The sequence below is a fragment of the Mercenaria mercenaria genome, chromosome 18 (assembly GCF_021730395.1).
Source record: "Mercenaria mercenaria strain notata chromosome 18, MADL_Memer_1, whole genome shotgun sequence".
In the NCBI taxonomy this organism is placed as follows: domain Eukaryota; kingdom Metazoa; phylum Mollusca; class Bivalvia; order Venerida; family Veneridae; genus Mercenaria; species Mercenaria mercenaria.
The window spans coordinates 11,972,618-11,998,062 of NC_069378.1; the positions used below are offsets into that span (position 1 = coordinate 11,972,618).

The 25,445-nt window shown below is 34.9% G+C and overlaps 1 protein-coding gene across 1 annotated transcript in view; it reads left to right on the forward strand.

Moving 5' to 3' along the window:
- LOC123538564 (uncharacterized) overlaps window positions 1-25,445 on the forward strand; it is a 40,995-nt gene that overhangs the window by 5,100 nt on the left and 10,450 nt on the right. Inside the window, exon 2 of the mRNA XM_053530684.1 lies at window positions 16,934-17,195. Coding sequence (XP_053386659.1) covers window positions 16,934-17,195 — 262 coding nt within the window. The remainder of the gene's footprint in view (window positions 1-16,933; window positions 17,196-25,445) is intronic.

Sequence of the window (25,445 nt, forward strand, 5' to 3'; positions counted from 1 at the left end):
TTGGAGATAGTTATTCCTAGGTATTTAGCTGATGAGGTGGACTTTAACTCTGTATTGTGTAACCTGTAGGGATATATAAAGGGATTTCTCTTCCTACTTACTCTAAGGACTTCACATTTGTCAGGGTTAAATTCCATTTGCCAGACTCTTTCCCATGTTTCTAATTTATGGAGATCTTCTTGAAGGGCTATGCTATCATTATTTGATTTGACAGTGAGGTATACGATGCTGTCATCTGCAAACATACGGGTTTTACATTTTACTGAGTCTGGCAGGTCGTTAATGTATACAAGGAAAAGGCAAGGCCCAAGGACAGACCCCTGTGGAACTCCAGATAGGACCGGAAGATCGCTGGACAGGTGCCTTCAACTGCGACCTTCTGAATACGATTAGAGAGGAAGGATTTGACCCAATTAGTTATTTGGGGACTAACACCTAGGGATTGTAACTAATGTAAATTAGCCTCAAATGGTCGACTTTGTCAAATTTCCTTAGAAAAATCCATTACGATGACGTCAGTTGTTAGCCTTGTTCTAAATTACTATAAAGTTCCTGGGTAAAATTAATAAGCTGAGTTTAGCAACTATGACTCGACCTAAAACCATGCTGGAAACTGGCTGATAATATTGTGTTTGTCAAAGAAGGACATAAGATTTGAAACCACGATGTGCTCAAGGAGTTTGGACGCAATACAGGTCAGAGAAATTGGTCGATAGTTGCTGGGTTTTGATTTGAGAATTTTTTTTTTTAAAGTCAGTAGGGGTCGTGTACTCAATAAGTACTTATCAGCATGTGAAGTTTGAAGGTCCTGGGTGCAGTGGTTCGCGAGTAAAGTGCCTTCATGCAAAAAGTTAACGCTGTGACAAACTAACGAACGGATGGGCAGTTGAAAACTAAATATGCTCCCTTTGGGGGCATAAAAATACTCATAGGCCAAACAAATTATCTGGAGCCCTGAATGAGTATGTAATAATCAGGGCTCCAGATAAGATGTGTATTAGCGTAAATTACGCTTTGAAATAATGCATAATTATAATACGCATGTCTGATTATTTTTAAGCGTATAAAAACGTCAATGAAATTACAGAAACGCACGCAATGACTTTTTACTAGTGTAAACAAATTCTGAATCATCTTGATCCTTTATGTAACAGAGCACGGTAGGCTAATTCTCCTACATTGAACGTACACACGCATTGAATGGTACTCAATAAACCTAGGTTAAACTATATTATGCACTCTGTCTCAATGCGTGCGTAAATCAAATAGTTGAGAATTAATATTGATGGTAAGGTAGTGTATTTTAAAAGCAGTGTTGAATTAAAGTATCAAATTCCAGTGCGGAGTAAACAAAATGTCTCTTTCTAAGAATGTAAAAGTGAGCAAACACTCTACGCATTTTTTAAACCAACAAAAATGATTCCAAAAACATAGCTAAATTGGATTCAGTAGCGAGTGTGAAGCCCAAAGCAAGCCAAGGGTGAAAAAGAAGCAAAAACCTGAAAACTGAATTGAAACTGAACTGCAAACAAATTCATGGGTGTTATGTACCCAATAAATATGTTATAAAACTGATTCTGTATTTTTTTCACGTTCATAAATTTTCAGGAGTAAAATTATTCCTAGTCAATTTGAGATTTTACCATTTTACTCATTCACAAAAAATATGCTGAGTTCGGGCAGGTGCATGCCCCCCTGGAAACTTTTGAAATTCAGAGCTTCATTTCCTGCATTCTGGGGCATTTTAGGAGCTTTAAGAACACCTTTTCCATTGCAATTTTATATACAATATACCCCTTATTTTCATGTTTTTATGAGCTCACCTGTTAAATTTGGGAAAAATCATACAATGAGGAACATTAGCTTGTTACTTCCTTTGAAAAGTTACATGATAAAGCGCAAGGATAACCAAATATTATATTGGTCCCTTTCAGTTGGATTCCTCTGACTTTTTTGTTATAACCTTTATCCAAGATGTTGCGGTTGGTCAAAATAAACAGCTTTTTATTGTGTTACTAAGGTTTTTAAATAAAAATGATTAATCAAACCTAAAGGACGGGATATGATAAGATATGCGAAATGGCCTCCTAAATAATTAGAATATGAAAACTCCATAATTGAAATTTTAACTGTCTAAAACAAAAAAGAAGATCATAATCGTTAAAACTATGACTTTTAAAAACTTCAAAACCAAGTTATTTGTACGACTCAGACCTTTAAAATACTCGAGGTCCGTGACTTTTACTGTTTTTACACACGATATACACATTACATGCTCGAATTTCATTGTAAGCCGGAGCCGGTGTCAAGCTGAAGTTTTGCTGAGGAAATAAGGTTACTAAAATATACATTTTCAGAAAAAATCAGCTTGACACTCAGTCCGGCTCATATTGAATTTCCACTTTTTTCGCAATTTTTAGCCTCACTTTTCTTTGAAGGAAACAGGATAACGTGCTCATCTCTAAGCAACCGAGCATCAAACAGATACGCGGGAGTTTTGTTTTTAATCATGAAAAATGATAACCAAGAGTTGTTTTTATAAGAAAATTAAATGTTAGAGACGAGTTTAATGCAAAAGTGAAACTGAAAGTAGATCTAGACATTTTAATGATCAGTTACATGTTTTAAAACTACTTGAATTGTATTTCGGGATTATATTCAAGTTGATTTTGTTTAAGCGGCATTTTAAAAGAAAGAATAAAGTGTAATTAAAGTTGTTTAAAAAGAAAATTGTTATTGTTTACATAAATGTTATAGAGACAAGACAGATAACTCATGCACACCGCAACTAGTAGACACATGTAGATAGTTCTTTTATGTAAAAAATTATGACGTAGTTTGTATATAAGTCTCAGTGACGCGATCGGTACGCACGACGGTTGAAATGAAATTTTATGCCTTGTGTCAGTGGTATGCGAGATCCGATTCCCAACAAATCCTGTTAAACTTTTTTTCCTGTCAAAAACGACAGAAAGTACTATTCTTTGATGGCGAGTTGCAAACCAGATTTAGATTTTAGATTTTTAGCCGGGAGTTAAATTATTTTAAACTATTTAACCGCGTTATTTCTATAATTAGTCAATTATTCTTTTACTGTATGTCTGTGATAAAGTTATAAACATGTGTTTTTATACCTCTTTTTTATGACGTATGAAAAATAGTAAGTCAACAACTCAGAATTGTTTCATCAATTTTAAAATACTCCGTTTCATCGCCGTACGAAGTTTCATAATAAATGTATGTTGTGTCAATTAATGTCACTGACATGTCATTTCCGGTGTGAAATAATTTATTTTATGAATAAAAGATAAAATCCCTATATAACCATTTTTAAAACACAATAGCTAAGCTATATTTGTGTTTAAAAATATCTAAAATATCGAAAGACGCGTCATCTTATTATTGTTTTTAATAATTTATTGCAGGTTGATTGTGATTTGTTTTGTTTTGCGTTTTAACGACGTTTTTCAACAGTAACGGACAAATTACTATAAATCCAAAAAATGCAAAACTGTTTCTATGTTGCTATGGTAATGCATATGAAATGAAAGTTTAGGATTTTAGTTTTAGAAAATTTCTTGATACGAAATAAAACGAAACAGACATAATAAGTAGAGAATACGCCTATGTAGATGTATAAAATTTAAAAAAATCTTATTTCTTTAAAGAGTTTCCGGTCGTCCTTACATGAAAGAGTTATCTCCCTTGTTTTCCTTGTTTTTGCACGATAATTCTGTCTTAGAATACAAAATAAAAATTCGTTTCAAGAAGGGTTGGATCACTGTGTATTGTGACGACATACAAATTTATAGGGTTCAGCAATATAAAATAAAATATATTGCAAAATAGTTTTCTACATCCCCATTCTAAATGATCAAATATCTTTTCAGCGTAAGTCTTAGATAGGTGTAATAATCAATTATTTTTTGGTTCATTAACCGACTCTGGTCATTATATCTTAGTGGATTTTGAAAAAATATAGTTTTTAAATTTCCAATGGAATGGTGTTGTTTTAAATGCATATTTAGTGGGGGCCATTTTTGGTCCTTTATCATATCCCGTCCTTTAGCAGTGCCACTAAAAGAAACCTGTCCTTAACCATTTTCCAATCCAATGAAATTTAGCATAGATATTGCTTTTGGAATTTACAAAGAATCAAGTCAACGATAAAAACAAAGGAAGGACCAATCTACGTCTTGGACATACAGTAATCAGGAAAAGTAACTGACTAATGTTCCCCATTAAGTTTTCTTATTAAAATATAAAATTCTTTGTTTCTTTGAGATAATTAACATAAATATAAATTACATCAAGGTCGTATGTAGCAGCAGCCACATACACTTTAAATGCAGTCCTAATCTTCTCTCCTTTTTTTTTTTTTTTATTTTCCAGGGGGGGTCAGGACCCCGGGACCTCCCTCTGGATCCGCGCATGAACTTGTGTTCAAATTATGTTGCATGGATTATTTTATGCCAGATTAAAAGAAAAATGGATTTTTGAAATATTTTGAAGTAAAAGGTGAGTCCAATTGCATTTCATTTCTGGCATGATTTCTGGTTCGGTTTCAGTACAGGATTTGTTTCAGCTCAGAGATCCGTAACAGCATATAGATTCTAGAGTGGGCAGACCAATGCTCGGCGCATACCAACGCTCGGCGTATATCACGTTTCTCTGGGAATTTCTTAATATATATTTAAAATATCAGCTCTTATGAGTACCTTTTCGTTTGTTTACATCACGCGTAATTTATCCCAGTGCGGTTCATTTCCGGTATGGTCACGTGGTCACAGTAGCGCAGACGATGCAAGGCTAAAAGCCGTTCAGTTTTGTGTTCTACTCTCATTAGAACAGATTTTCTGGTAAAATTGGTATTAAAAAAGTAGCTTGCAGGCCGAATTATGGAGAAAAAAAGCATTTTTATTTTTAATTATTATATTTCTTTATACTTAAATAAACTATAAACCCTTATCATGGCATTTTATACAGACCCATTGTACTGCACTTTTCTGTAGCTTATGCTGTCGAAGTAATTGATATACTATGTGGACTAATGACATTTTTGAAAAGATTTCCAAAAATAATTGAAATAAATCATCAGATATCATAATTTATTGATTTCTTGAAGTTAGACTCACAGAATTGTGATAAATTATCTTTAAATGAATTCCTTAAGATAATTGTTGTATAAAATGTGTTTATTCAATTTATAGATGCAGAATAGAGAGAGGGGTAATTTACGTACATGTTTATTTACTTAAACAAGAGGACCATGATGGTCCTGAATCGCTCACCTGTCCCAACATGACCCAGTTTTGAACTGAGTATGACGTCATTTTTTTCTATTATTTGACATAGTGACCCAGTTTTTGACCTCATGTGACCCATTTTTGAACCTGACCTAGATATCATCAAGATGAACATTCTGACCAACTTTCATACAGATCCCATGAAAAATATGGCCTCTAGAGAGGTCACAAGGTTTTTTTCATTATTTGACCTACTGACCTAGTTATTGATGACACGTGACCCAGTTTCAAACTCGACCTAGATATCATCAAGATGAACATTCTGACCAATTTTCATGAAGATCCATTCAAAAGTATAGCCTCCAGAGAGGTCACAAGATTTTTTCTATTTTTAGACCTAATGACCTAGTTTTTTGACCGCAGCTAACCAAGTTTCGAACTTGACCTAGATATCATCAGGATGAACATTCAGACCAACTTTCATACAGATCCCATGAAAAATATGGCCTCTAGAGAGGTCACAAGGTTTTTCTATTATTTGACCTACTGACCTAGTTTCTGACGGCACGTGACCCAGTTTCGAACTTGACCTAGATATCATCAAGGTGAACATTCAGACCAATTTTCATGAAGATCTTGTGAAAAATATGGCATCTAGAGAGGTCACAAGGTTTTTCTATTTTTAGACCTACTGACCTAGTTTTTAACCACAGTTGACCCAGTTTCGAACTTGACCTAGATATCATCAAGATGAACATTCAGACTAACCTTCATACAGATCCCATGAAAAATATGGCCTCTAGAGAGGTCACAAGGTTTTTTTATTATTTGACCTACTGACCTAGTTTCTGACGGCACGTGACCCAGTTTCGAACTTGACCTAGATATCATCAAGGTGAACATTCAGACTAATTTTCATGAAGATCCATTCAAAAGTATGGCCTCTAGAGAGGTCACAAGGTTTTTCTATTTTTAGACCTAATGACCTAGTTTTTAACCGCAGCTGACCCAGTTTCGAACTTGACCTAGATATCATCAAGATGAACATTCAGACCAACTTTCATACAGATCCAATGAAAAATATGGCCTCTAGAGAGGTCACAAGGTTTTTCTATTATTTGACCTACTGACCTAGTTTTTGAAGGCACGTGACCCAGTTTCAAACTTGACCTAGATATCATCAAGGTGAACATTCTGACCAATTTTCATGAAGATCTTTTGAAAAATATGGCCTCTAGAGAGGTCACAAGGTTTTTCTATTTTTAGACCTACTGACCTAGTTTTTGACCGCAGTTGACCCAGTTTCGAACCTGACCTAGATATCATCAAGATGAACATTCTGACCAACTTTCATAAAGATCCCGTGAAAAATGTGACCTCTAGAGTGGTCACAAGCAAAAGTTTACGCACGGACGCACGGACGCACGGACGCACGCACGGACGACGGACGACGGACGCTGCGCGATCACAAAAGCTCACACTGTCACTTTGTGACATGTGAGCTAAAAAATCAGTTAATCAATACAACCTATGTCTTGTGTTAAATATGTCTTATACTTCAATTTAATACATAAATAGTTCAAAATTACAACCTGCAGATTAATATGCCGTACGCCGAGCGTTGGTATACTTCCGCATGAACCGCACAGGTTTTACTGGTACTATTTTTAGCTCCCGCCTATTACGTCACGGTGTGACTAGAAATATGTAAACAATATGGTTGAATAGATTCAAAGATTGTTCTACAAACTGACGATAAAAAAGTACGGTAAGTTAATGTAAAATCAGTTTTTAAATTTGAAATATGTAGTTTTTACGCCGAGCATTGGTCTGCCCACTCTAAACATCTCTGAGCTGAATTGTTTTAGCTAATTGCTACATTTGTACATTAAATATTTAGTAGATCTACAATAAAATGTCAAGACATTAAACACATTGTCTTGGACTAATATATGTCATTGTCAGCGTATATCTCATATTTTCCATGCAAATCGTGTATAATTGTGACCATCATGGAAATACAAAAGAATACAGATATTTTGTCAAAATTTGTGGTGTGTCTTTAAATTTTAAATTTATAGATCTACAGGTTGTTTGTGTTGCGGTTCTCGTATCGGGTGGCCTCGGTAGCTCAACTGGTAGAGCGCTGGCATGGTAAGCCTAAGGTCCGAGGTTTGAGTCCTGGTCGAGGCTGCACATTTTTCCTGAGACTGTTACATTTGGGGGCTCGTTCGGAATGCTCACCCTTAGAGCCCATGCGGGGCGAAGCAGTTTGGCTAGGGTGTGCATCTGAATTCGGTTAACAGTCTGCGGCAGACATCGGCCAGGAGTGCCAATGTCTGCCAGTAAGAGGGAAGGTGTGTAGCGGTTCTCGTATCGGGTGGCCTTGGTAGCTCAATTGGTAGAGCGTTGGCACGGTAAGCCAAAGGTCCGAGGTTCGAGTCCTTGTCGAGGATGCACATTTTTCCTGAGACTGTTACATTTGAATGGTACTGTTGAAATTATATTTGGACTCAAAATCGCAGCTTGAAATTGACGGATTAACTTATGGTATGCATAGAATCTAAATAGATAAAAAAATATGTCAACTGAAAAATACAGTTTTCACTTTGATTTTTCCGAAAATGCCAAAACAAGAAATGATGACAACAAAAGTTATTCTGGAATGTATCCGGATAAATATTTCTATTTATTCTGTTATTTTCTATGTATCCTATAAGAGGGCTGGCAACTATCAGAACCGTTAAAATACCCCGGATTTTTGTAGTTAACTTACCGAGTCAAACTCCTAAAAATTTCAATTTGCTCGTTTACAATGGCGGCCTTTTCAAAAACTCCACTTTCATCTATGAGTGATCTCCCCTTACAGTAAACAATGTTCAGTGTTTTTACTAAAAGTTTTGGCAATAACTGAAATAGAGCTAGTTCCAGTATTTTGCTTACGTATCCATAATGAAAAAATAAATAGAAACTAAAAATATTTTGCAAATGTTACGTTTTTTATCGTCACGTGGTACACTAGTGCTTGGCACACGTGTACACGTGCTAGTCCAAATAATACTTGACGTTTCAGGTGTGCAATACAATAGGCCTACAACACAAATTTTATTTACTGTCGGTATGGCATATCAAATCAACATTAGCTATGAATAGCTATTGACCAAGTTAACTCAGTACGGTGAGTGATGGCAACTATAAAATATCAGATCATAAAAAGCCATCCCGACAAGCCTAGACTTTAACACAGCCTGTTGAGATTAATTAAATTCCCATTCTGTTAAACTTTGGCCAAGTGCTTTACTTTTAAAACTACTCTAACGACTGATGCCAGTCTACGACAAGCCGAACGAGTAAAGTTATGCAGTGAGGCACGTGCTCACACTTTTTCACAATGTTGTAGGTTTGTGCGAAACAATCACGTTGTAGATTTCTATTTCATTTTTCGAACCAATATAATTACGTAGAAAGAAAACTTAAGAACAAAAACAGTAAAGTCAGTATCGTGAAACAATTACCTGATTACATGTATGAACAGCCGCGCGGAAATAAACAATACAAATGTTCATCTCCTAGATTTAAATACAAATAAAAAGGCTTACCAGATATACGTCTAAGAATAGGTAGGGCATCGAGATCCACAAGGGCCTTGTAAATGTTACTTCTTGCCAAAGAAATTGTTATTCGTGCAGAAAGCATAATTGACAAATCGAAAAGTATTCTCTCTGCTGACAAAACAACTTTATATACATGGATAAACACATGGCTGGACACGAACATGTTGCACGAAATTTTGATGCTATGACTGTAAGGACATATACCTACATGATACAAATATAAAACAGAGTGAACTTTACTGCCAAAAACCAGGAGGTGGAGGACAAGGGCGTATTCAGCGGGAGTGCGGCGGGTGCGAACGCACCTCTTTGTCTAGCCTGGGTTCCTGTCTGTCGATTTTTCATGTGTTTCTGTTCTGCAAATCTATCTATACTATCAGAAACTAAACGAGCCAGTAACAGCAACTTGCTCATGTATATGGAATAGCGCGTATGTTATGACAAAGCAAAAAATATCAACGCCTGAATCCCAGGCTACTCTTTGTCGGCAAAGTTTGCAAACTTCATTCCATTAATATACTTTTTAAGCCATTTCTATATGTTACCTGTATTTCTTCCGGGTCGCTTCGCTCGCCATCTTGCATATACATACATTGTAGGTTGTCCCATATATGCATAATGCACACAAAAAATACAAAACAGTAATATAATTATACATTACAAAGATTGCAAATCGGGTGCCCTTCCTCAACCTTGATAGACTAAATTTGAGATTTCAGACATTTTAGTCAAAATTTTCTGCTCGTTTAACTCGCAAAACTTAATTTCACTAGTATTTATAATTACTGAAGAAGTTGTAAAGCAATTTTCGGTCAAATGGCTTTTTTTGAAACTACAAATTTAAAAGACGACATTGTCTCAAACATTCATGAAGTTCAAATATATCAAATACAAGCTAGACTGCACCAGTTGAGGTATACTTGCAAAATTTTGTCTGAGGGGTACACCACAACCCTCTAGAGATACCCCGGCCCCCCCCCCCCTTGACCCAAATTCTGAACCTGCCTTTGAACATGCAGACGATTAAAATCTGATCAACAAACATGTAACATGCCGCCAGTAAGTGTATTGTCGATGGCTGTTCCAAGCAGTTTCAATCATATAAAGGTATTTTGCATGATAGATGTGAATCTGTACTAAAGCAGCGAAACCGCAGATTTGAAAATTGCATTGAATATGGACCACAGGCGGCCACATTGCTTTTGCTCGTTTGTTTAAGGTCTTCTCAGGGGATTTGTTTTATTCTTAAAGTCAAACCGACACAATTTTGTTATGAAATTTATAAGCTTCTGAAAACCAGGTAGACCTTTTTCTGACATGAAAGAATTCAACAGCCCAACCGGAATTTTGATCCAACAGCTTTGTGGGGCAAGTGAGTGGATATCTGCGACATCTAAAATCAGACATTGCTTTATCATTTCATGATGTTTAAAATATTTCAATCTAAATGATATACATTATATACTAATTGATAGCTATGCTAGCGTCATTGTTTACTACAAAAGATTTTAATGAAGCAAACATTATTCACTAATTAGTATGGAGGGTATAATCCGCCACAATGCAAACTTACATATCTCAAATTAGTAAATGCAAAGTCCATGCACTTAGATGACAACTTCTAACTTTCAGTGAATGCATATTGCGTTTAGGTATTATCCGCCACAATACAAACTGTTATATTGTATATTTCAAATTAGTAAATACATATTCCATGAACCTAGGAGACAACTTCTAACTTCCTGTGAATGTAAATTGCTTTTTTGCACCTTTCAAATTGATAATTATAAATTACATGCACCAAGATGACAAATTCTTACTTCCTTGTGCGTAGACTAAATGTTGCAAATGAGAAATTACACTTATGCAAATCTTAAATTCTTATTCCCATGCATGTGCATTTGATGTTGCAACTTTGTAATTACCAAATTGTATTTCATTCAAAATCAAGTGTGATTATTCTATTGTTTGAAACTTCTTGATATAACGGTCCATTCTTAAAACATACTTTGTATCAAGGATGTTAATATTAGATCGTTACCCACTGTATTACTTTTCGTCATAATCTACAGAGCCACCTAGCAAATAAGATTAACGACTGCTCCTTGGAAGGCGAAGTTGAAGATCGCCGATGGTGTTGTTTTCAGCTGTTCATAGTGATAAACTTACTGAAATAAGTTTATAGTCAGTCCTACAGTTTAATATTTGGCATATGAGGACCAGACCCCCCCCCCCCCCCCCCCTCACACACACACACTCCCAACTATCACACACTTGGCTGAGAAGTGACCTATACTCATCAAAGATGCGTCCTACTATTTTAGGAAATGAATTAGTAAATGCAAAGTCCATGCACTTAGATGACAACTTCTAACTTTCAGTGAATGCATATTGCGTTTAGGTATTATCCGCCACAATACAAACTGTTATATTGTATATTTCAAATTAGTAAATACATATTCCATGAACCTAGGAGACAACTTCTAACTTCCTGTGAATGTAAATTGCTTTTTTGCACCTTTCAAATTGATAATTATAAATTACATGCACCAAGATGACAAATTCTTACTTCCTTGTGCGTAGACTAAATGTTGCAAATGAGAAATTACACTTATGCAAATCTTAAATTCTTATTCCCATGCATGTGCATTTGATGTTGCAACTTTGTAATTACCAAATTGTATTTCATTCAAAATCAAGTGTGATTATTCTATTGTTTGAAACTTCTGGATATAACGGTCCATTCTTAAAACATACTTTGTATCAAGGATGTTAATATTAGATCGTTACACACTGTATTACTTTTCGTCATAATCTACAGAGCCACCTAGCAAATAAGATTAACGACTGCTCCTTGGAAGGCGAAGTTGAAGATCGCCGATGGTGTTGTTATTTCAGCTGTTCATAGTGATAAACTTACTGAAATAAGTTTATAGTCAGTCCTACAGTTTAATATTTGGCATATGAGGACCAGACCCCACTTCCCCCCCCCCCCCCCCCCCCCCCCCACACACACAACAATCACACACTTGGCTGAGAAGTGACCTATACTCATCAAAGATGCGTCCTACTATTTTAGGAAATGAATACTTTTTTTCTCAAAATTAAGACCCCAAAAAACGCACCAAAAGCCACCATTTCATATCTGTATTTCAAAATTTCTTAAGGGGAGAACATTTACTGTGTTGTTGGATTTAACAATTTATGTTAAATAACTAGCGTAAATACTTACTTGACACTTTTTGGCAGTAAAAACAACATACTTCTTTTTCAAAATTCTAGATTTTTTTTTGTACTTTGATACAGAAATAAACAGAAATTGTAACGCCCCAGGGGCGCTACTTAACATGGGTAGTTGACGAAAGGCCCCACCTGGAATGGATGGAACAACTTATTTCCAGTCAAGCCCACAGCAGGCGTATATTTATCTCCCCAGCATCCAGTCTAGACCGATACTGTTGGAAACAGTACCAAGTAAAGTAAATCACACAGCACTGAACACTAGTCGGGTTATTAGCCACAACCGGGAATCGATCCAGGTTCGGGAATCAAACTAGGATCGCTGTCGTTGTAATTCAAACTGCTAACCAATGCGCCACTGATTCCTTGATTAAACAGGGGGGATACGGAATGTCAATAAGGTAGAATGGTCTTGTCCTTGTGTCTGAACCTGGGGCTCCAGACACTAGTGACAAACAGACATTGCAACCAAAATTTTACAAGACGATAATTATATATTTATATAAATGTGCCCTAGAAGGAACGTTTGCTATGCTTTAACTTGTAAACATATATAAGTGCTATGAAACGACCTCCAGATAGAGTTGCGATTTATAACTGGGCTGAACCCCTGGAAAAACCTATTCTAGATTGAAGCGCCCTCTGTCTTAAAAGGGAACCGGTATTTCTGGTTCCTTCTGTGTTATAATTTCTATGTAGCTGGATACCAATATTACTGGTACCCTTCTAAATTCTATTTTCCAAGTTGTAACTTCTAAATGCGTACGAGACAAGTTTCCTATTATAACTTCTAAATGATGTTATATATGTTTGAAATAGATTATATACAAACGAAAAATACTTTCTGCATGAAAAGAAATGCGAATAATGAGACTTGATGAAACACTTGTGAAGTGTATTATGAAATTTACATTTAATGAATATCAAATTAGGACCTACGGCGTAGAAAAATTAAAACTTCAGCATTAACAATTTAAACATAACAAATATGTGAAATCCCTTTTGCATGCAGGAATTTTTGTCTTAAAATGTTTTGTTTTACACTATTGATTCTCTTTTCCATAAATCAGTCCTAATATGCATGTTTTAATCAAGCGGATGGCGGACTTTTTGCACTCGAAAAGTAAAAAAAAAAAATGTGAATGGAAGCGTGCATCACTGAACTAAAGTTTTTTGTAATATTTTCGACTACTTTAAGTGAAGCGGTATACTCAAAATTTGTCCGCGCTGCTAAAAGAGATATTTTATTTATTTGTAGATTAAGGCATGCAAGAAAAACTTTATTATTGATTGTAGTGTGGAAAAAAACACCATAAAACAATATCTATATTAAGATCATTCTCCCGTTCAATAGTTGAGCCGTGCCATGAGAAAACCAACATAGTGGTTCTGCGACCAACATGGATTCAGACCAGCCTGCGCATCCGCGCAGTCTGGTCAGGATCCATGCTGTTCGCTAACAGTTTCTCTAACTCCAATAGGCCTTTACAGCGAACAACATGGATCCTGACCAGACTGCGCGGATGCGCAGGCTGGTCTGGATCCATACTGGTCGCAAAGCCACTATGTTGGTTTTCTCATGGCGCGGCTCAGTTTGGATTTAAGTAAGAAGCACTGTTTTTTTGGGAACTGTGTTATATGGTTGGTCATGTATTTGTCACTGTATATACATTTAACAAAAATTAGCAAGACTCACTAGATATAAAGGAGGCTTTTTACGAAGCCAGGGTACATTTTCATTTTCACTTTAAGTAAAAGTATTGCCAACGGATTACTTTATAGTCAAGACTTTTTTTCTAATTTAAAATTTAAAGCTTAGTCGAGTCAAAGTTTATGGTGTTATGCGAACTGCGGGTAGATGGTAATTCAAGCATTAAGGCATTGACTCGAGACCATACCGTTTAAGGATCTCGTTGAAATGAAATATATGTAAAAAATTGTGAATTGCGACGCAATCGCCCAATTCTATAAAATATGGTTATTGTAATTTATTTCAAAATTACTTGATAAGTGGATAAATAATTTACTAGTATTAGACAAAAGTCGAAAGATACAGACCAACCGAATGTCGTGCAAATTTGTTAATCACCATAAATCTGCCATTTACAAGTACCCGTTCATCAATAATTTTGTCATTTTACTCATTAGATCTCCATTACACTCATTTTTATCCTGGCTCGTAAATCCTGAAAAATGTGACAGAACAAAATGTTAAAGTCTAACAATACATTTAATTTCTATTCCTTGAAATGTAGTTTGCTGTTTTTAAAAATGGAAATTTTTCATAGTCATTGTGTCAAAAATCAAAGCATTTAGTTCAACGTTTTGAATTATTAAAACGAGCTAGTTTATATTTATTTTCTTTTTTGTTGAGTTAAGTTTTTTTCATGTTCGACATTTTCCTTTTCTTCTTAAGTCATGTGGTAATTTTTCCAGCTTTAGTGATAGAGGAAGACCCCATGTGCTACTCCGAAAATTGTATTAGTCACAGGCGGGTACCTGAGTAGTACCACTGACCTTCTGCAAGTCAGCTGGATTACTTCCCCAGATGGAGAAATGTACACAACAGAAGCTATGTTTCGAATCTAGAGCGGTTCTTTAGTCTATTTCTGTTATCACATGCCATGTGTTTTTGCTTTGGTTTTGTTGGGTTTAACGTCGCACCCACGCAATTATAGGTCTTATGGCGATTTTCCAGCTTTGATGGTGTAGAAAACCCCCATGTGCCTCTCTGTCCATTATCTCATCACGTAGAACCACCCACCTTCCGTAAGCCAGTTAGGTGGCCTCCTTACATGAAGAATTCAACGCCCCGAGTGAGGCTCGAACTCACATCGATGAGGAGCATGTGATTCAATATCAACCTTAACTGCTCGACCAAGGAGGCCCCTATATTACATGTGTTTTACTTCATGCAGACAACCACATTATCCAACGCTTTCCCATACTTTTCTCACATAAGATCTTTTATGATCTTGGTGCGCGGATTACATATAACATCTACTCGTATTTGCCAAGATTTTAAACTCCTTTCATTGTACATAATACTACATACTAGTACTTTTGAATTTGTTCATAATACGTTCTTTCACTTTACTGTCTTTGTTACATATTAAGGATGATTTTTACATAATTATGGTAGAGGACCATATGATAATATTAGACTGCCTATAGCCAAATATGTTATCCTCTTTAAATAAAGTTTTTATTCAATTATTATTCCTATTATCGGTCGGCGACATTAACCGCTTGACCGGTTCCGAATCAAGTTAACAACATTTGATTTTCCGTGTAGGCTGTTGATGGAATATTTTATTAACTTAGTTTAATAATATTTTATTGCTCTCTGTTTTATGTTACACACAATATTACATACATTTTAACACACTACAAAAAAACAAAAGGGTTGGTTACGAGTTATTTCAACATCAGCATACAACCCTTTCAGCTTTATTAACTTCTCTTTTTATTAAGTTGACCATTCTGTGTCGAAGGTATAGTTTAATTTGCGTATAGCATATGTGCAGCACATTTTACGAAAACGCATTGTTAGACTTCAATGAAATGATAAAATCTAAAGTACCTTCCATGGGGACCAGTAGGGGATATATGACACTGTATTCAACTGACGATGTGTGAGTATGTGGGAATGTCATAATTTAGTGCCCATTGTATTTTTACCTTGACTTTTTTCGAAACAGATTTTCCCTAATGTCTTTTTAATCTATTAGTTACAGGCTTTATATTTATGTTTCGAAGGTTTGTCCTATTTTGATAGCTTATTTATATGTAAATTGTGTCATAATAGGAATACTTACATTATCAACAGGAGATTCCTGCCAAATATAACAAAAATAAGCTAACATAAAAATAGCAAGTTCTATTCCTAAAGGCCTAAAATAACTCAAAAGTTTTACTACTCCAAACCAGGGGCTTATGCAACTCAATTAGGTAGATCAGTTATTGGGAAAATATTAATTCGGGTTGCTATTAACTATCTACAGTTTTACATGTTAAACTATAAATGTGATACATCAATTACTGTCCTTCTTATGAACAATATTATTGATTAAAGGTAAAAAAATGATCTAAAACCTACAATAACATATACATTTATTTACTATTTGCAATATTTGTTAGAGTATAAAGGGACCCTTTCGTATCTGGAACAAAGTTGTTAGCATTTTGCAAAGCTTTAACAAACTAAATAGCTGGTTTTCTTTCTTTATATAAAATTTACAAACTTCCAATGGCTGTACTATACAAAAGGACACTTTAAAATGCATGTAATATGCACTTTCTGAAGGAGCATTGTCAGAGTTTATTACAATTTATCACTTTTGAGTCTCAACAATTACCCAAAAAAAAATGAAGTTAAGGAGTAAAAACAGACTGTAAGTTTATGAAAATGTTCACTTGCGCACGTATGCTTTTTTGGATAATTCATGAAATAAAAAAGTTCGTCCCCATGCATTAGACGTACAATTTACAGCAGCATTTCTTAATTAAAAACATATTTAAGTGCATCAGTAAACATTGCCCGGCCAGGTACGGTATATAAAAGACCGCCGGCAGCTCACAAGACAAGATTCGGCAATCACTTTCGGAACACACAATGTTTATGTTCACGATTTTGAAAATACTTTTCGCAGTTGGAACTTTGGTAATGCCTCGCAAGGTAAAAAATAACATTTTTTGTATGTCCTTTAGGATAAATTTGTTGTTTATGCAATATGCATTAGATTAACAAATGTGGACAATTATTTAATTTAATTAATTAACAAATATTGAATTAAACATATTTAACCTCATATATTCATATATTTACATCAGGTGAACTTTCCTGGACAAAACCAAATACAGACAATGGAGAAGCGAGCGTAACAGTGCTTGAAAGCGTAGCTACAGTTACCTCGACAGGTATAGAATTAGAGGTCTCGGGTGCGACTGGAACAGTTACGTATACAATCACAGACCAGCCAAATCAAAATCAGTTTGGAATAGGCGACGGGACCAATTCTAAAGTAATAAGTTTAGCAACAGGGACGCTTGACTATGATACGTCTCCAATTCCAAGCTATGTTGTTACAGTAGAGTATGTATATCATCTTTTAGATGTATTTTAGAATTTTACATGATGTTAGATTACAGCCTTGGTGTAGCTGAACTAATGTGTATTTGATTAGATTATGATTCAGCTCCCAAGTATTAGACATTTACGGATTAAGTCTACGTGGACTGTGAACACCTAAGACGATCGATTTTTCAAGGGGACCGTCTCAACATGATAATTTTAATTTATGTTCGGTAGGAAAACATTCCTATAATGATGGTAAGGTCTGGCTTAATATGTCACTGCACAGGATAATATTTGGATTTGTCTGTCCGTCCGTCTGTTCGCCAAAGAAATGTTTTGTTATACATATCGCAAAAAGTATTTGATCTAGCGTCATAACACTTTCCTGAAATGTTCTTCAATATTATAAGTTGCGCATCTGCGACAAAGTTGAAAAGATGAGCTAGTCTGATCGCAATGTATCCGTATTCCAACGTCGTCGTCGTGCAACATGAAAAAAAAATCTAAACCGTGTAAGTTGGGATCAAAATGTAGGTCAGCAGGTAGAACATTGTGAAAACTGTAGGAAACCTTATATCTTGCATCTCCATTCCTTTGTTGTTATTATACGCCCGAAGGGACGTATTTTGGGATACCACAGGTGTTCATCTGGCCGTCTGTCTGTTTGTCTGTCTGTCCGTTTGTCCGTTAACAATATCGGATTTAAGGATTTTAAAAACACTTGAAACTTATGTTATCCACATCAAGAGGACGTGCACAGCGCCTGTATCAGGTGGCTTGCTTTAAGGCCAAGGTCACACTTCTGGGTCAAGGTCATATGACTTTGTTTCGTGTCCGTTCTGTAACTCTTGATCTGTATGAGGGATTTTAAAGAAACATTACACAAATGACCACCACGTCGAGTCGACGTGCAGAGTGCATGTTTTGGATGGCAAGATACAAGGTCAAGGTCACACTAAGGGGTCAAAGGTCATATAAGTTTCAAGTCAATAGCTTTGATAGTAACAGAGATATTTGACTTTATCACAAACTTTAACCAAAAATTATAAGTTAAAAGGGGCATAATTCTATCAAAATTCAATCAGAGTTATGGGGTTATTTCTCATGGTGAAGACTGCGATAGTAAATAACTATTATAAGTTTCAAGTCAATAGCTTTGATAGTAACAGAGATACTTGACTTTATCAAAAACTATAATGAAAAATGCTAAATTCAAAAGGGGCATAATTCTGTAAAAATTTCTTCCTTGTGTAGACTTTGATAGTAAATAAGTATTTTAAGTTTCAAGTCAATAGCTTTGTCAGTAACAGATATATTTGACTTTATCAAAAATTTTAAACCAACGGAGACGCCGACGCGAGTGTAATAGCTCTACTTTTTCTTCGAAAAGTCGAGCTAAAAACAGGCACACCCAAATTTATATTACCTACCGCATAGTGATGATATAATAACCCTATTGCCGTTATAAACTCTTTTTCATATCGCGCATAATATAATTAAACTATGTTGAGACGGTCCCCTTGAAAAATCTATCGCCTTAGGTGTCCACAGTCCACGTAGACTTAATCCGTAAATGTCTATTAGACAGCTTATTTGAGAAGTATGGAAATAAGTTAACAAGAAAATATCCACAATTCAGCGGAATCATTTTTTAGCAGTTTCTAGCCACCGTACTCATTTGCATGTTTCAATCAATCTTCAGAAAAGTCTTTTGTTGTTGTTGTTGTTGTTGTCGCCGCCGCAGTATATCATTGTTGATAGACAACACTCCAAAACCTTAAATTGTTATTTCTAATATGGCTAACAATGCTTTAATCATCACAACGATGTTATGTTGACGTCACGTCATCTTGATATATTTAGCGCCATTACGCATCGAGAAATAGCGCTTTCAAATTTCATGAAATATTTCACTTAATAACATGTTTAAAACTAAATGTCACATTGCACAAATGTTTTGATCAGTTTATACACATACTGAATTAGTTATTCTCTTTGCTAAATAATTCGCAATAATTTTCGCTCGAAATGAATTCTGCCACAAGACGTATTACCGTTTCCGTTCCTGGCGTGTTTTAACAAATACCTACTATTGGCGCCATGCTTGCGCGAAGAAACAGTTCCATCATATTTGATATAAATTTTACAATAAAGAACATATTAGAAACGAAATAATTTATAGCAAAACAGTACCTTATCACTATTTATACACTCGGGCTGTTATACGTCGTCTGAAATATTTTTACTCGGGCTGCGCCCTCGTGAAATTATTACGCCCGACGTATAACCGCCCATCGTGTATAAATAGTGATAAAGCACTGTTGTGCTATAAATTATTTCTTAAATGAATAATATCAGAGATCAAATAGTATTAATGTGAAGTGTTTAAATTGTTTTTGTGTCAAAACAGTATATTGATATCTTGTCTTAAATTAGAATCGAAATAATTTATAGCAAAAGAGTGTTTTTTTGCACTATTTATACACTCGGGCGGTAATACGTGGTACAAATATTTTCACTCGGGCTGCGCCCTCGTGCAATTATTACGCCCGACGTATAACCGCCCATCGTGCATAAATAGTTTTAAAGCACTCTTTTGCTATACATTATTTCTTAAACGTTTGGCTATAAATGTAGCAGATTACTCTTAACTGTAAGCCTGCTTCTCTTGATGCTTTGTCTTCTGCAAAGGCATTGAGTACATGCGTATTATGATTCGTTCAGCTTGCTTGCTATAAACACACGAGCATTCTGGGGTTTTAAGGCCTCTACAGAAGAGGAAAGTTAGAGTGTAGGACAAAATCCCCTGCGGACAAAACCCCCTTCGCTCATTTTTGCATAGGCGGACAAAACACCCTTCATCGTTTTTACAAAGAGGACAAACTCCCCTTCGCTGAATTTTACAAGGAGGACAAAAACCCCTTCATGTTTTTTACAAGGCAGTGGCTAGGTAGCCGGTTCCGGCTACCTAGACCTTTAGTCTACGTAGCCGGTTCCGGCTACCTAGACTAAAGGTCTAGGTAGCCGGCTCTATATATAGATATCGTATATGAACATGTAAGTCAAGGTAGCCAGATTTAATAAACTGTATTATAAAGAATCATAATATTAGTTTAATGAATTACATTTCTTGTAATTCATTATTTATTATTTGCGTTTAACCGGTATATTTCGTATTTACGCGCTCATATCATATCGGGCGACATTTTCAATTTGTTATGTTAAAACGTACTCGATACATATATGAGATACTGTGATTCATTCTTAAAACAAAACAAAACAAACAGTAATAAAGGGCAAAACAAAGAGCATCAATGTACATTAAATGATGAGGCTCAACTGAACATAATGGCGTTTGATCATTTCCTGCGCCCGTTTAAGTGATAATTGTAGGTGATCATCACTTTCGCACCTCTATGATTGTGCGTCTTAAATTAATTAACTACTACAAAATTTCTCCGCCAATTTGTTATTAGTCAATAATCTTGATTGGTTCTAATTGTTTGTTTGAACATATGAGCTCTTTATCTAAGGCAGCGTAATATTCTAGATACGAAAGATAATAACTAATGACCTAATGCTAAAGAATCGCCGTCAGTTGACATCATCTATCAAAAATGTATTCAATATATAACAAACTAAAAAAAATAATTAAAAGATATTTTAAGAATTTATAAACGCGCCATTTAAGCACGCCAGTGACAAAAACGACATGATAACATAACAAAGTATCGACAGATATGATATAAGTGCGTAAATACGGCGAAATAAACAAGTAAGTCACAAAATATAAATAATAAATCACAAGAAATGTAATTTATTTAACTAATATAATGATCCTTTATAATACAGTTTATCAAAACCGGCTACCTTGACCTTACATGTACATATACGTTATGTATATATAGAACCGGCTACCTAGACCTTTAGTCTAGGTAGCCGGAACCGGCTACGTAGACTAAAGGTCTAGGTAGCCGGAACCGGCTACCTAGCCACTGTACAAAGAGGACAAAACCCCCTTTGTTTTTCACAAGGTGGACTTATAAAAGTTGAAGGGGGTTTTGTCCTCCTTGCAAAAAACGTGAAGGGGGTTTTGTCCGCCTTGTAAAATTCAGCGAAGGGGGTTTTGTCCTCCTTGTGAAAAAGATGAAGGGGGTTTTGTCCGTCTATGCAAAAATTAGTGAAGGGGGTTTTTTCCGCAGGGGATTTTGTCCGGATCCCGGAAAGTTAGGCGCACAGCAACAATCTCGCAGGTGTTAAATTGTATTGATTTTTACACTTGTTACAATTTCAACAAGTGCAAATAAAATACATCCTATATCGAGGGTTCAACGCAATAGGGTGCAGGTCAAAACGTACCCAAACCAAAATGTACCCACATGGTAAAGTCAAAATGTACCCAAAAAAGTCAAAATGTACCCACTTGGCTAAGTCAAAATGTACCCAAAAAAGTCAAAATGTACCCAATTACTTTGGCATTTAGTATTTAAATACCCATAAATTCAGCTATGTATTATATGTAATATTTTAAATATATGTAAGTTGTAGATTGAATGTTAGAGAAGTAGATCATCTAATAAAACTAGATTAGCACAATAATTGATTATTTTTCGCACCTACAGCACAGTTGTTTCACACCTGTTGTGAAATTTTTTACTCCTGTCTTTGTTAGACTGTCAATGGAGTGATTGACACCTAATTTAATTATCAAAGTGACTTTCTTTAATGTCCGATTTTGTAAATTTCCTACTTTATTTACTATTGTTAAAAAATCAGTAATACAAGTCTGTTTTAAATACTTTATTTTTCACCCTAATTTTGTTTTATAAATATGCATCTGCAGCTATCTTATCAGAATCCTATATATATATATATCTGTAAAAACTCTTAATAACTTATACACATATATACAAAATACAAAATAAATAATATTAGCATGATTAGAGCTGCAGGTACTGGATGCACTATTTCATCACTGAAACTAAACACTAGTTGCTCCATAATTGTCTTATCAAACTATTCACTATTCAAACATTTTATACATATTTACAAAATAATAATATTAGAGATGCACTATGTCTAAGTCTGATCCATGAAATGTCTAATAATTTGAACTATTCAAACACTGATCCATGAAATGTCTAATCATCTGAATTATTCAAACACTGGTGCAAAAACACGTGAAAGTTTCTTTAAGAGTTTAGATGTTGTCAAGGAGTCTGATTCATATTGCTCCCACATATTAAAAATCTTTGTCTGCATAGACCTCACTTGTTTCCTCTGAGCTTTTTTCAGCTTTCTTTCTGAGACTAGCTTCATCTGCAGACTTAGGCGCTGTGACTCTTCATGTAGTTTTTCAACTAGGATGTAGAAGGGAGGTGGTCCATTGGTAATGTAATTCAATCTGCGGTGCCATTCTACAATTATAAAATGAATTATAAAAAAATCATGATTACTCATTATTTATGTTAACTTTACATTCAAATAAATCTTAAAAACAATCAACTAATTTACCATATAATATAATATAGTAAGTGAAAAGTAAAAACATTTAATAAAATCAATGTCAGGCAGTAACTAAACAAATGTATCATTTATAACAGTTTCTTTAAGTTGAAAACAAAATTTTAAGTACTATCCAAGTGTATGAACTTTGTTTTTTCTTTATTTTGTCACATGCATGCTCATTTTGTATCGCGGTATTTATGGTATTGTTGTATCTGTGTCACGATATGCATTGTATTGTGAGACTAGGGTATGGTTACACCCCTACTTCATAGTGACATCAAATCTATTATGAATTATTATTACAGACTGAATTAATCATTCATAGATTAAGCACTCTATAATAATATAATAAGCAAAGTATTTCTAATCAACTGAAATATATGTTCCATTTAGTTTCATTTATTTATCAGTTTTTCAATATTATGACTGTGACACAACAAAGTCTATTTACATACCTTCGCAGTCATTGTTGGTGCGAATGGACTGTCCATAGACAGACCATTCTTCTGGTGACCAGAATCCATTGAAGCAGGTTGATTGTACGTACTCGAGAAGAGGCTCTAGAGGTGGTGTGACCTCATATGTTGTTTCAGCTTCCTCGACGAAGGACGAAGTTGGATTAGGCTCTGCCAAAGCACTTTCTTCTAACTCCTGTGGTCTGGTGAAGGGAGCCGTCACATTAAACGAGTCATCTTCAGTCTCAGGCTCTGTTCTCATAGAGTGTGTATCAGCTGTTAGGCCATCTAAGGACTGAGTAGAATCTTCCATAGACGGTATTTGTAGAAGCATGTCACCAACACTGGTATCAGATGTGTCCATGGGTGTCTGCAACAAAACATTAATTAACAAAAAGCATAATAATAATACCAATGATAAACTCAGTACGTTAAGGAAGATTTCTTTTTCAGACTTTTTAATCGGGAATGCATAAGGCTAAAATACATGAGTAGCCCTGTTTAAATTAAAAATAATGTTTGTATGGTTTCATTAACTTCCCCATTTTTGCATGTTATACCATTAAATTGTTATTATATGATACAAATGTACCTTGTATATTGCAAGTCAGTCTGGACAAAGTTTTACACTATGTCCTATACTTGCTTATTTATTCATGAATGTTTTACACGCAATAATTATAATTATCAGGAAACAACATATGAATAAATTAATCATTAAAAGGTTACCTGATTGTGCGCGCATTTTTCACAAGTGAAATCTCTGGTCACTTCGCCACGGCGCATCTTGGCATACATGTACCTGGATATACCTAAAATGTTAAATGTAAAGTCCTTCTAATACAATAAATAATGATGTCCTGTACTCAGAGTGAACAACGGCGTTAAACCCAAAACAACAAATGAGGCTAATGTACCCAAACGTTAAAAAATATGAGTCATTTAATTAAAACAAATTGAATTAATTTTAAATTGACGAATATATCAAAAGAAATATGGCATTTTTTTAAGAATTGGTATAAATCTAATGAAATTACTTACTGGATATATGATTTAACAACAACACAGTTATAGGACAAGGGTAGAGAGGGAATTTCTCCTAGATTGCAAAAATGATGCATGTAATTAATATTAGCCCTCAAGTCAATAAAATGGACATTTAAACTCAGCAGTGGGGCTATAAATTACAACAGTGGTCAAATCTGGACAATGTGTGAAATGATTAGAAGGAATGTGTAAAACATGTAAAACCACAACATTGTGATACCATACAGTATAAAATGGCATAGCTCATGAATTTGAAACAACTCTGTTCAAGCATCAGTAAAGTCATTAAAAAATGAAACAAAAACTTGTGAATTAAAATATATTTAACATGTAAACTAAAAAAATTGAAGTAGACAGTCATACAGAAAAGTACTTGTAGCTTAAAACTTTTTATATAGATTCAAGTGTAACTCAGATACTAAATCAATCATTTTTAAGCTCTGAAATTACGAAAAACGGAAACATGTAACTGTATTTACTTAAACAAGTCATTTTTGTTAGAAGTGTGCACAGTTAACAAACTGATTTAACATTAGAACACATAAAAGGAAGTGTCTAAGAGTACGGATCCATACCTCTACACAATCCTGTTTTGGGTTTTCTAGGGGTACGGACCTCCATTTTTTTTAGAGATTCGGGGTTACATACATAGATTTTGTTGAAAATGAAATAACAAATAAGAATTAACCAGTGTTCAATTAAAACTTGGATCTAAATGGTTTACATATACCAGCGTTCACCTGATTTTTTACCTTCTCTTTCAAAAGCTAAATAACAAAGGAACTCCAAATTAATACACTGTTCCATGCTGATTATAAACTGTTGATAACAGATTAATGTCAAAAAAGGGCTAAACTGGGCTAAAGTCCTTGTCCTAGTTATGAAGTCTTGCCTACATAATTATGTAGACTATGATGGTAAACAAGTGGTCAAAGTTTCAAAGCCATATGACAAACAGTTTAGGCAAAATATGGACTATTATAAAACAAATAAACTGATTTCCAAGTCCAAAAAAATGCCATAACTCAGCCAAAATAGTTGACAGAGTTATGTACTCTTGCCTACAGATTGAAATCATGATGATATTAAATAAGTGTTCAAACTTTCAAAGCCACATGTCAAATAGTTTTGACAAAACGCTGACTTGTCCGAAAAACTGAACCGATTTCCAAGTTCAAAAAGGGCTATAATACAGCCAAAATAGTTGTCAGATTTATGTACTCTTGCGTACAGATGGAAATCATGATGATAAGCAAAT